The sequence below is a fragment of the Prionailurus viverrinus genome, chromosome A1 (genome assembly GCF_022837055.1).
Source record: "Prionailurus viverrinus isolate Anna chromosome A1, UM_Priviv_1.0, whole genome shotgun sequence".
Classification (NCBI taxonomy): domain Eukaryota; kingdom Metazoa; phylum Chordata; class Mammalia; order Carnivora; family Felidae; genus Prionailurus; species Prionailurus viverrinus.
In genome coordinates, this window is record NC_062561.1 from 5,339,171 (window position 1) to 5,351,648 (window position 12,478).

At 41.9% G+C, this 12,478-nt stretch overlaps 1 protein-coding gene across 12 annotated transcripts in view; it reads left to right on the plus strand.

The window, feature by feature from the left end:
* The window catches only part of LOC125172019 (phospholipid-transporting ATPase IB), a 647,472-nt gene that overhangs the window by 204,653 nt on the left and 430,341 nt on the right, over positions 1-12,478 (plus strand). For all 12 annotated transcript variants that reach the window (XM_047869466.1, XM_047869485.1, XM_047869458.1 and 9 more), the window contains 2 exons: positions 383-521; positions 9,824-9,888. In XM_047869466.1, coding sequence (XP_047725422.1) covers positions 383-521; positions 9,824-9,888 — 204 coding nt within the window. The remainder of the gene's footprint in view (positions 1-382; positions 522-9,823; positions 9,889-12,478) is intronic.

The window sequence follows — 12,478 nt, forward strand, 5'->3', positions numbered from 1 at the left end:
CAATGAGTTTTGCTTCCGTGTTAACTATTATATGGTATGTCCTTAGCTCATCAGTGGAGAGGGGAGGGCTCATGTACTGTGACTATCCTCAGGATAACTTGCTTGTATGCTTTACCGCTGGGTGATTTCTATTTTAACATGCCCATGGACCAGGAAATAAATGATGAATACTGGGTTACCTCTGTGTCTTGAGTGGTTCTAACACTGCAAACAGTTTTGAAACTCAGTACATGAAGCATCATTAATTATTTGCAAACAAAGGCTTAATGTACAGGAAATAAGAGAACCGTCAACATTTTGACTGCCTTTTTGGGTCAGTTTTGTGGTTAATGCTGCTCTTAAGCGTGTACCGATCTTTAATTGATGTTATTTTTCAATCTAGAATTTACTGTTACTTGGAGCCACAGCCATCGAAGATCGCCTTCAGGCAGGTGTTCCAGAAACCATAGCGACTCTATTGAAGGCAGAAATTAAAATATGGGTGTTGACAGGAGACAAACAAGAAACTGCAATTAATATAGGTAATGCATTTTAAAATTTCCTGATGCTGGTTTTGTATTGTTTGTAAAGTGTCTTGTAGAAGTGCCTAGGGCTTCCTCAAAGGCATTGACAGATGATGTTTTAAGGCCTAGGAAAGTTTACCTAAATCAAATGAAGATGCTCTTGCGAGCATTATCTGCCTGTAATAAACACTGAAACTCCATCTCCCTGAAATGTAGAATATAGAATTCAAGTTTTGAAAACTTTTTTTTCTTATCACTTTCTTCACAAAGTTTTAGTCTGAGGCTAAGATGTTTTCACTGAGTTTATTTATTATTATTTTTTGAGAGACAGCGTGAAAGTGGGGGAGGGGCAGAGAGCGAGGGAGACACCGAATCGGAAGCCGGCTCCGGGCTCCGAGCGGTCAGCCCAGAGCCCGACGCGGGGCTCGAACTCACGGACCGTGGGATCACGACCTGAGCCGAAGTCGGATGCCCAACCGACGGAGCCACCCAATCCCTCACTGAGTTTGATACGCATTAAAATTTTGGATAATTATGGCCACTGGGACGATTTTACCAACCGATGGATTTTCTAAGAGCGCTGTGTCTTTTTTTCCCTTCCCTGCCCGGGTCGGTAACCTCTTTGCTTGCTAAACATCACTGAAAGGAAAATTGAAGAAAGGGAATTTTAAGCCCACATAACTTCATTCATGTTAAGGAGGCGCATTTTGAGTTTGGAAGGAGTTGAAAGGACTCATTTCAGGAGGTCTCCTTTCGATTGCTTAAGTTCCCTTGACGTTCTCTGCCACTTCCAGTGTCATTATGTAGCACCAGCCCAGGTGCGCATGTGATCAAATGAGTACACGAGACCACATGACTTGTAACGTCTTGATGGAAACAGACTCTGGGTTACAGCTGGCTTCAGAAAGGAACATACTGGACCATCCAGGTTTGGGTTACTGGTATCCTGTCTGGAGCGGTCGCCTTGGAATGTTATCACCTGAATCCAATGGTGGCCCTTTCCTTAAACCTTCTGTTTTGAATCAGCTCTCCCAGATAACCACAGTTGTAGTCAATACTTACCCTTTGAAGTGAATTTTTTTTTTTTTATAGACAAGAGTCATTTAATCATTTCTTATCAAGGTTCTGACTAATCAAATGCAGTTTGGGCCCCCACACCACTGAAATTAAAGTCCCAGGCGAGTGACAGGTGATTCATAACCATCTCTGAAGCTTCAGGTATAGACATTACCTATTGATTTGTGTTAGTTGTCTGTCAAATGCGTGTTTCTGGACAAAAGTAGGATGCTATTTCTGTGCAGATCCCTCACTATTACTAGAAAATAAAATTCTGTAGCTTGTAGCCCTTTGGTGATGTCAACATTTTTTTAAAAAGAAGGTAAACGTGTGCTTTTGGGATAATGCCCCTCTCTCTCTATATGTATGTGTTGTCCCTTCAGGTATGATTTCCCATAAAATTTGGGTTAAAATACCTGCTGATATGTGGCTCCTTTTGTTCATATAGGGCACATAAAGTTGACTGCTGCCCCCAAATACTGAAAATTTAGGGGTGTGCTTTCTGCTCTCTTAGAGCAATATCAAAAGGTAGGTAAAATTGTACTACGGTGATAAGATCTGGAAAACAGAGGTTGAGTGTTCCTGCTGGACTAATGACCTTTTTCTGCCCCTAGCCCCAGACGACTTCCTTAAGTGCTTTCTTGTGTTTGCTGTAAGAAGAGAGTGTGAGTGTGCTGGCTGGAAAAAGGCCACTGTCCCTCTCATGGCCTCTCTGCAAAATCACCCTGTCCTTAGGCAGCACCCACGTCCCTTTTCCTGCTTGTCCCTTTATGTCATACCTGAGCATATCAGGGTCTGGAGGAGTTTAGAATACACGCAAATGAAAGCAAAGGCTTAAAAGTCAACCCAGAAAAAAAAAATGGATTGTAATTCCTAAAGGAAAGTTTGACTTGAAGGCTTGTGAGGCTTGTCTGAGGCTTATGAGATCATTGAAAACCTATCTGAAGAGTTTGTAAAAATCACCGTGATAGTATTTTGTGCGTTTTTATCAAAGAGAGTGTAGCAACAGTTGTAGCTTGGGGACCAGGAGTATTCACAGCCATTAGATATTTTAAAATTGATCTTTTCTTAGCAAATCCTCTACAGGACCACATGGAGATGATGCATCCTGTTCATAGATAAGCTGATGACTTTACCAAAGTCTTGTATTCTGGAGGTTTTTTTTCTACTCACATATTTTTCTAGTGTGTCAGAATTCAAACAGATCTTTGGTGTTACTAAGTATGCATCCAACAGCCGGGGAACTGATGTTCTTTGAAAGAACTCTGTCTGAGTTACTTTTTCACTTTGCATTCAGAACTCACTGGGAATCCTGGGTTGTGTGGGGTGGTGTTGAGGGAGTAAATGTCGCTTTCTGACTTAGGATTTCTGTTGAGCCCCCAAATGATGCAGAAGGCTCACAAAGTGTAGATATCCAGACGTTGTATTAGACTTGTCCACGCCAGGCCACAGGTGACAGCTACAAGCAGCATGAGGTCGTGCTCCAGATACAGTGTGGATTTATGCCTCTGTACTCCTCGCATGTTCCTCGTGGCCCCCAAAATATGAGCTGTTACTGATCCCTAATACTTGATGTCCTGTACATTTTAGTGCATTCGGTCTGCATTTTCAGGGATTCAGGGGATATTTGGGAAGAAGGTCCAGTGTCTAGAGTTATACTTCTTTATGAAGGAAGGAGAAGAGAGCAATTTTTTGTCTATGTTTTTAATTTTGTTTTTAATTTTTTAAAATTTGCATCCAAATTAGTTTAGCATGTAGTGCAACAATGATTTCAGGAATAGATTCCTTAGTGCACTTTACCCATTTAGCCCATTCCCCCCTCCCACAACCCCTCCCATAACCCTCAGTTTGTTCTCCATATTTGAGTCTCTTCTATTTTGTCCCCCTCCCTGTTTTTATATTACTTTTGTTTCCCTTCCCTTATGTTCATCTGTTTTGTCTCTTAAAGTCCTCATATGAGTGAAGTCATATGATTTTTGTCTTTCTCTAACTTCACTTAGCACAATACCCTCCGGTTCCATCCACTTAGTTGCAGATGGCAAGATGTCATTCTTTTTGATTGCCGAGTAATACTCCATTGTATATGTATACCACATCTTTCTTATTCATTCATCCATCGATGGACATTCGGGCTCTTTCCATACTTTGGCTATTGTCGATAGTGCTGCTATAAACATGGGGTACACGTGTCCCTTCGAAACAGCACACCTATATCCCTTGGATAAATGCCTAGTAGTGCAATTGCTGGGTCCTAGGTTAGTTCTATTTTTAGTTTTTTGAGGAACCTCCATACTGTTTTCCAGAGCGGCTGCACCAGCTTGCATTGCCACCAGCATTGCAAAAGAGATCCTCTTTCTCCACATCCTCGCCCACATCTGCTGTTGCCTGAGTTGTTAATGTTAGCCATTCTGACAGGTGTCAGGTGGTATCTCATTGTGGTTTTGATTTGTATTTCCCTGATGCTGAGTGAAGCTGAGCATTTTTTCATGTGTCGGTTGGCCACCTGGATGTCTTCCTTGGAGAAGTGTCTATTCATGTCTTTTGCCTATTTCTTCACTGGATTATTTGTTTTTTGGGTGTTGAGTTTGATAAGTTCTTTATAGATTTTGGATACTAACCCTTTATCTGATAGTCATTTGCAAATCTCTTCTCCCATTCTGTTGGTTGCCTTTTAGTTTTGCTGAGTGTTTCCTTTGCTGTGCAGAAGCTTTTTATTTTGATGAGGTCCCAGTAGTTCATTTTTCCTTTTGTTGCCCTTGCCTCCAGAGACGTGTCGAGTAAGAAGTTGCTGCGGCCAAGATCAAAGAGGTTTTTGTCTGCTTTCTCCTCGAGGATGTTGATGGCTTCCTCTCTTACATTTAGGTCTTTTATCCATTTTGAGTTTATTTTTGTGTATGGTGTAAGAAAGTGGTCCAGGTTCATTCTTCTGCATGTCGCTGTCCAGTTTTCCCAGCACCACTTGCTGAAGAGACTGTCTTTATTCCATTGGATATTCTTTCCTGCTTTGTCAAAGATGAGTTGGCCGTACGTTTGTGGGTCCATTTCTGGCTTCTCTATTCTGTTCCACTGATCTGAGTGTCTGCTTTTGTGCCAATACCACACTGTCTTGATGATTACAGCTTTGTAGTATAGGACAAGAGAGCAAATTAATGGAATATCTGCCCAGTGCCAGCGCTCTGCTAGGAGTGCCTTCTGAACACGGTCTTCCGTCTTTACATCTTAACGGTCTTCTGGCTCAAAGGGGAAGCTCAGTGTTGATGAAAGTTACGTTGTATTTAATGACCACGCTAGTATGAGGTCTCAGGGCCCCTCAGTTCTGGTGCAGGGATCATTTTGCACGGATTCACATAGCTTTCGTAAATCCGTTGTCTGAAATTTGAAGACTGGGGGAGAATGGTACAATATATCATCGGTTCCAGGCGGCACGTTGTTATTATACGGCAGTGTCCTGAAATTGGGATGTCTCAGGATCGTCGACTCTTACGGTTTAGTAACATTTTCTTAGCGGTACGTAGAGTAAGTGTTCACCTTTAGAGATGATGCTAGGTGTTTGGGGTTGTTCATTTTCTTCAGCAGTTATCTGTCATACTTTAATACATATTTCTAAGATGTAACTTATAGTTCATACCTTGGAAATATTTAGTCAAACTAAATTCCAGGATATTTATGTCTCTGAGGAGCCAGTGAGTACTATATAGACAGTCATCTTGCCTGTGGGTTTTAGGTAGTTGGGAACTGGCCCGGTGCCAGAATCCTGCTGCACCAGGCTTGAATTTGTGCTAACTAGCTATGTTTCAAGGAGTTGGCAATTTTCTTCTTTAGCTTAAGAACTTGGCATGCGTTAGTCTAAAGTGAAATTTCAGATGTAGCCTTTATGAATTGTGTCATTTCCTTATTACCACTGGATAGAACATCTATTAAATAGATGTGAAGTCCTCAGAATCTAGGATTTTTTTTCTAATGGATATAGGATGAGTGAGAAAAAAATCCTAGTGTGATTCCATTTTTAAAGCCATTAGGCGGGAAAGAGCTTTCATTGTAAACTATTCCTAAGTTGTAATTCCGCACCCTAGTCCCCCACCCCTCATTTTTTACTCTTCATTTAACGCTTCTGAGCCATGTCTTACAGTCTTAGAAGTTTAATTTTTAGAAAGTGAATATGGTGCCTGCGTATCCTATTATTGCCCGTTGCAAGAAAGACAGGTGTCTGTTTTCAGTGAAGCTGGGATGCTTGGCGGTGATCTCAGTCTGAGTGTTGTTTTTCACCAAAAAGTCAGATACGTTATATCTTGATCACCTGCAGCTGGTGTTGTTGCCAGACGTTCTAGTACAGGCTTGGGGGACCCGTATTCCCTAACTGGGGCACGAGTTAATCCTGAGCCAAAACAGAGTGAAATAGATGATGAGAAAGTACTAACTGCACAGCACAGACATTAAGCATGACTGGTGTTAATAATAGTTACCGAGTGAACGGTGGCTATACTGTGCCAAATACTGTGCTGAGTCATTTGTGTCTGTTTTATATTTGATTCCCCTGAGACAGCCATCATTTCCCCCTTTTAAAGATAGAACTGAGGCACAGAAATACCAAGCAACTTAGCCTACATCACAGAGGTGGGAAGATGCTGAAAATCTGAGCATGGACCTGTGATACTTGATATTTACTTCCCAGAAGGAAAAATGCCTGAGCCAAAAAAGACAAAGGAAGGCTTCGTGGTTTCCAACTTGAGCCTTCAAGGGTTCAAAAAAAAAAGAAAAAAAGTCTGAGCGTAGAATGGGTCAGGATGGCCCAGTTTGTGAGGCGAGGCTGAGGTCCTGTGCTCTTACGTGGAGTAGCCTTTTCCTGAGAAGGATCTGGAGGGAAAGGTGCCCAGGTGTGTGGTTTTGGGGGATGAGCCCTGGTTCTCTGGATGATGAAGGACTCTGAGCTTCGTTGGCCCCCTCTGGCATAGATTAGGAATATCATCTTTCATCATCCATTCCTAATGTCTGGCAGTGTGTTTCATGCATTTATTTATACTCAAATATTGATCAGATTCTCTCTGAAAATAGTTAGGACCAACAACACACTTACTAAGGGTTTGGAACCAGCCTGAATTTCAGTGATGGGTAGGTTGATGAATCTGAGCCTAAGATCCATGGTTAGTAAGGATAAAGTGTACCTAACCCTCCCAGAAATGTCTCCAGAGAAATCTGGATTTAGGTGTCTTTGACGATGTGAGTTTATCTCAAAAAAAAAAAGAGACCGATTTCAGAATCTGAGAGATTTGGTTTGGTGATACTTCCTAGCGTGGATGATTATTTTCTTAAAATGCAGTCCTGCTCTAAGTACCATAGAGTCTGAAATATTTTGATTTCTTTGGATGTTGATTATACTCAGGTAGCAGAAAGACTAAACACTTTTGTAGCGTGCTGTTAATTTCAGCTGTAGTAAAAAGTAAAATCCCAGAGGTTCTCTTCCTAGTGATTTTATGGCCGTTTTGTTAGATTGCAAGATGAAAGAGCTAGACCTCAATTTACAAGTGCGGATTGACATTTCATACCTGGCCCTTCTCCAGGAGTTGATCTCATTTTATCCACAAACATTAGAAATCAAGCGCGCCAAACTGGGGTTGACATAATTTAATTTGCCACATTAGCTAAGTCACAATTAACTGTGTTAGACTTCCGTGTTCTGTCTAGTGCAGGTGTTTTGTGTGATAATTCTCTAAGCAGAATCTCACTTCGTTTTCTAAATTGAAAAAAACACGTTTCCAGAAACCTTTAGTTCTGTATATTTAAATTCGCAGAAGTGTCGGTGGCTTTATTTATTGCCCTGTTCCCTGAAACGGCTAGAAAAACATTTAAGAGTTTTTCCATAATATCTTTGTGCAGCTTCAGTTGTCAAGCAGCATTTTGCGTCGACTGAAAAATATAAAATCAGCAAGTTAGGGCTTAAAAATTATAGCTCGCTTCTACAGCTGTTGTTCAAATCAAAATCTACCAGCAAACCCTTTTGCGTTAGTTATACTAAATTTGTAACAGTCTATGTTGCGTGAAGTTACTGGAAGTCTCTGGGGTATACAGAAGGAGTGAGCCTACCATAGTGGGAAATAATTGAAGTTGCAACATCGCCTTTTGTAAATGAAAATAAAGTGTAGACCTCCCTTCTGAGCCTAATCTAAGAACTTATAGGAAAGAAGAACACATTTGTAAAATTTTAACGGTCAACGAAGACTTCACTTATGTCAATCCTATGAGGCAGGACTTTGAAAGGCATTCTGGGAAAGTCTGATTTTTACTCATCACTGCTGTTAAAATACAGACTTGAACAAGTTTGAAAATGTGTAGAAAATTGTTAAATGTTTCCGCCTGCCCCCCCCTTTTTTTTTGTCTTCTAGGTTAAGCAGGTACTTGCCCATGTGGTCTTACGATTTTAGATTCTTCAGTTTGTTTTAGTTTTTAAAATGATGAGAAGTGGTTTTAACAAGTGAAATAATCTCGTTCCCTTGAGGTAACCATTGTTAACGGTCTGGACTATATCTTTATGGTATTGCTTTTAAAAAATATTCTTCTGAAATATCAAATATTCTTCTGAAATGACAAACGTTAGTGAAGGATATACTTTGTACGTTCCAAAATAAACATATTTATTGTCTCTTTCCTAAAAAGAAAAAAATAAAAACCAAAAGGCTTTTCCTGGTCTTAATTTTTCCGGGTGTCTTAAAGTCTGTTTGGTGCCTTTTTTTTTATTTATTTATTTTTTTTCAACGTTTATTTATTTTTGGGACAGAGAGAGACAGAGCATGAACGGGGGAGGGACAGAGAGAGAGGGAGACACAGAATCGGAAACAGGCTCCAGGCTCTGAGCCATCAGCCCAGAGCCTGATGCGGGGCTCGAACTCCCGGACCGCGAGATCGTGACCTGGCTGAAGTCGGACGCTTAACCGACTGCGCCACCCAGGCGCCCCTGTTTGGTGCCTTTTAATAGGGTTTCCTCCACATCAAAAAAAAAAAAGCCCCGCTGAGTAGAATTGTCACATAAATGCAGTAGTTCTGGGACTGGCCCATTAGTTAAATGCTTGTCTCCTTTTCCAGTTAAATATAGCATCTGTAGGAACGGATATTTTAGCTGTTCTGTGGAGAACAATCCAGGCTCCTCCTCGCTTCAGGAATAGCTCTGGTTAAGCCCCTTCCTTGAGATTGTCACCCAGGTACTCGATTGTAATTCGAAGATTGTAATTCTCGTTGCTGATGATTGGTTTCCTGTCTCTGTAATCATCAATCCTTTATCTTTAGGTGCTGAGGGTGGGGGGAGAAACTTGCTGTGAGGGCCAATTTTCTAGGTGGGAGGATTCTTCTCTTGCCTTTTCTCAATGAGCTAGATTGCGACGAAGGTTGGTGAAAAGCGCCAGTTCTCTCAAGGGGCACTGAAGAGGGGGGCACGGTATAGCTTGGAAGAGAGTAGACTCCTGACAGACGTCTGGGTCTTAGGACCTGCTGGAGCTGCCTCCTTCCCACAGTGCCTGGATTTCAGGGGGCCGGGCTCTCCTCCTGGTCTGTGGGGTCACCGAGCACCTCCAGATGTTTGGCAGTAGACTGCAAAGCCTGAGAAGGGAAGTGGTTCAGAGAAAATATGTTCACCTCCTGGGAGGAGAAGTTGAAGAGCCACTTGCTTAACCCATAGAGAGAACTCTTTAAAAATAGGATGGAAATGATCGATAGGGATCAGTGTGGGAATACATACTTTTTGTTTCAGGGGAATTTTCTTTTTTAAACTCCATTTGATTCTTGAAATGCACCTTGCTTTGAACTTGGGGGAGGAAGAGAGATTCCCTGGTTGTGTGATCGTAGTCCTTTGAAACCTGATGTGAGAATTACCTGCTTTGTTAAACAAACACACGAGGGCTCTTGATAGCAGGGTAGGCTCCTTTATGCTGATTCGCAAGCACCGTTAATGTCCATGTGTCTCCCTAACGGTGCTGCTGTTCTCCAAAGATGAGGAAAACTCCACGGAAAATAGACAAATGTGTATTTTAGCCTTTGGTCACGGAAACCTTCCCAACCAGTTCTATCTCAGTGGTCTGCAAGAATCAAAATCTGCTCAAAGAACTTTCTTTTCCTGCTCCTCATGCTTGTCCAATTCTTCTGTGTTCCTCGACAGGCTTAAAATGGTGATAAGGAAGACCCAAGAAGGGAGGATGAGTTTACACAGCTATTGGAAAGTGATGAGTTCTTGGAAGGAATGATAAACTCCCTAATGTTGCTTCTTCCTCTTACTCTAGGATATTCCTGCCGGTTGGTGTCACAGAATATGGCCCTTATCCTATTGAAGGAGGATTCCCTGGATGTAAGTCGTTTTTCAAACGTTGTATGTGTCTTTTACCGTATTAAACTCTTCATGTATTTATTACTACTATAACTGATGAGGGTGTTTTTTTTTTTTTACTAAAAATTATAAAACTACTCTGTATATTGTTATTTATGAACAGATGTTGTAATCTCTTATCTTTAAACACCAGAATAGTAAATTTGGAGCACTGCTTAAAGGTACTTCTCCTTTGTGCATCTGGAATTGTGCATTTACGATGTTGACGGGACCTGTTACGATTTACGTTAAGTGGGGATGGTCAACTCCAGAGTTACCAAGGAGACTTGCAGGATTTTCTTTCTAGCACAAACTTTAACATAGAGATAATATTCAAGTGTCCAGAGTTGTTTGAATTTATATAGGAATAGGCTGCATTCCCCCAACATTCCAGTGCCACTAGCTCATGCAGAATTGAACAGCATGGTTCTCTGAGCATGTCATAGACCTGTACCCGCCTGGGCGTGGCCTAAAGCTTCTGATGAGACCAGGGGAACTGATTTGGGGTTAAACAGTGACCTGGGAAGTAGTTCGATATGAAGACATCAGCTGAACAACGAAATCCCATTTGTCAGGACTCGTAACAAGGGCTTCTTACTGCCTGGAACCCAGGGCCACCCTTCAGGCAGTGTATTTAAAGCCTCTTTTAGGAGCAGATGACAGGGTTAGTGAAAAGGATGAGCTATAGTACAGAGATGTTTATAGTTAGAGACCGGGGAGGCCATGAATCCTACCGTGAAGGCCGACACACAGAGCGCCTCTTCAGGTGGCGAGTCTGTGTGCCCGTGATGCTGTTCGATGGCTTGGGAGCTTCAGGATCGATCTCAGTGTGCCTCTTACCCTTGTTTGTGTCGCTGCCTTCCAGAAATCCAAACCTCCCGGGTCATCCCTCCTCTCCTGGACCCTAATTCTCCAGCTCTGGGGTAGTGAAGAACCTCCCTTCTACCCAGTGTTGGCTTCTCCCAAGCACCCCCATCCCACTTGCCTTTATTCTTGTCTATAGAACTTCTGATCACTAGAAATAATATATATTATTATTAATAAATACAATAAAAGTATATAAACTGTGATGAAACACATGTAGAATTCGCCATCTTAGGCATTAAGTGCACAGTTCGGTGGCATTCAATATGTTTATATTGTTGCATCATCACCATCTGTCTCCAGAACTCTTTTCATCTCACAAAATTGGAACTCGGTCCCCCTAAAACAGCAACTCCTCACTTCCTCCCCAGTGAGCCCCTGGCTCAACCACCATTCTGCTCTCTGTCTCTGAATTTGACTACCCTGGTATGTCCGAGAAGTGGAGTCATACTATATTTGTCGTTTTGTGACTGGCTTATTCCACTTAGCGTAATGTCCTCAATTCATCTATTTTATAGCCTGTGTCAGATTGTCCATTCTTTATGACTGGATAATATTCTGTTACATGTGTAGATCATGTATGGCTTATCCATTTATTTGTCAATGGAAACTCGGGTGGTTTCTGCCTTTTGGCTGTTGCGAATGCTGCTTCTACGATCATGAGCGTTCAACTATCTCTTAAAGACCCTTCAGTTATTTTGAGCCTATGCTCAGAGGTGGAATTGCTGGGTCATATGGTAGCTTTATGTTGACCTTTTAAGGAACTATCTTGCCGTTTCGATAGCAGATGCTCCGTTGCACGTTCCCACCAGCGGTGGACGAGGGTTCTGGTGTCTCCACATCCTCACCAACATGTGTCATTTTGTGGGGTTTTTTTTTGTAGTAGCCATCTTGGTGGGCATGAAGTGGTATCCCACTGTGATTTTGGTTTGATTTCCCTAAATGGTTAGTGATGTCGAACATCTGGTCATGGGCTTAGTGGCCATTTGTAGATCTTCTTTGGAGAAATGTCTAGTCAGTCCTTTGCCTGTTGAAAAAATTGGATTTTTTGCTTTTTCATTTTTGTGAAACACTTTATATTTGGTCTGTCTCGCTCTAGTCCCTTAAAATGTGAAAATACATGGTTCATAGAGCTAAAAATCTGATTTTTTAAAAAAACGGGTCATGTCAAAGACAATGCTTTTCACAGGTACTCTGTAAATGTTTGAATGATTGGACCAACTTTAGATCATTTTCCAGTTACCGGCTAAAACTTCCGTTTAAAAGGTCACGCTGAGGAGGCAGTGGCTATCTACCATATAGGTACATCTATCTGTCTGTGGATGGGCTGCATACAAGGTGTCTTTAGGAGGGAATCAAAACTGAGGAGAACAGCTTGGTGGTAGAGAGGAGAGTGGAGAGCTGGTGCAGAGAGGGGGACTAGAACCGTGGGGGAGCCAACTAGCCTGTGAGAACACCCAGATGTCTATGCCAGGAGCTTACTTATTTGCCGATGATCTTCGGGTTCCGAGGCATCCACGATCTTAAACTAAGCCTATTATGTGATGGTAACTCAGAAGTGAGCCTGTATTTTCCTTTTATGCCAAGTGTGCTCAGGAACCCGAGAGATGGGCTTTGACTCTACACAGCACTATGAGGCTCTAAGTACAAACTGGGATTTTTTTTTTTAAATGTTTACTTCTTTTTTGAGAGGGGGGAAGGCCCAGAA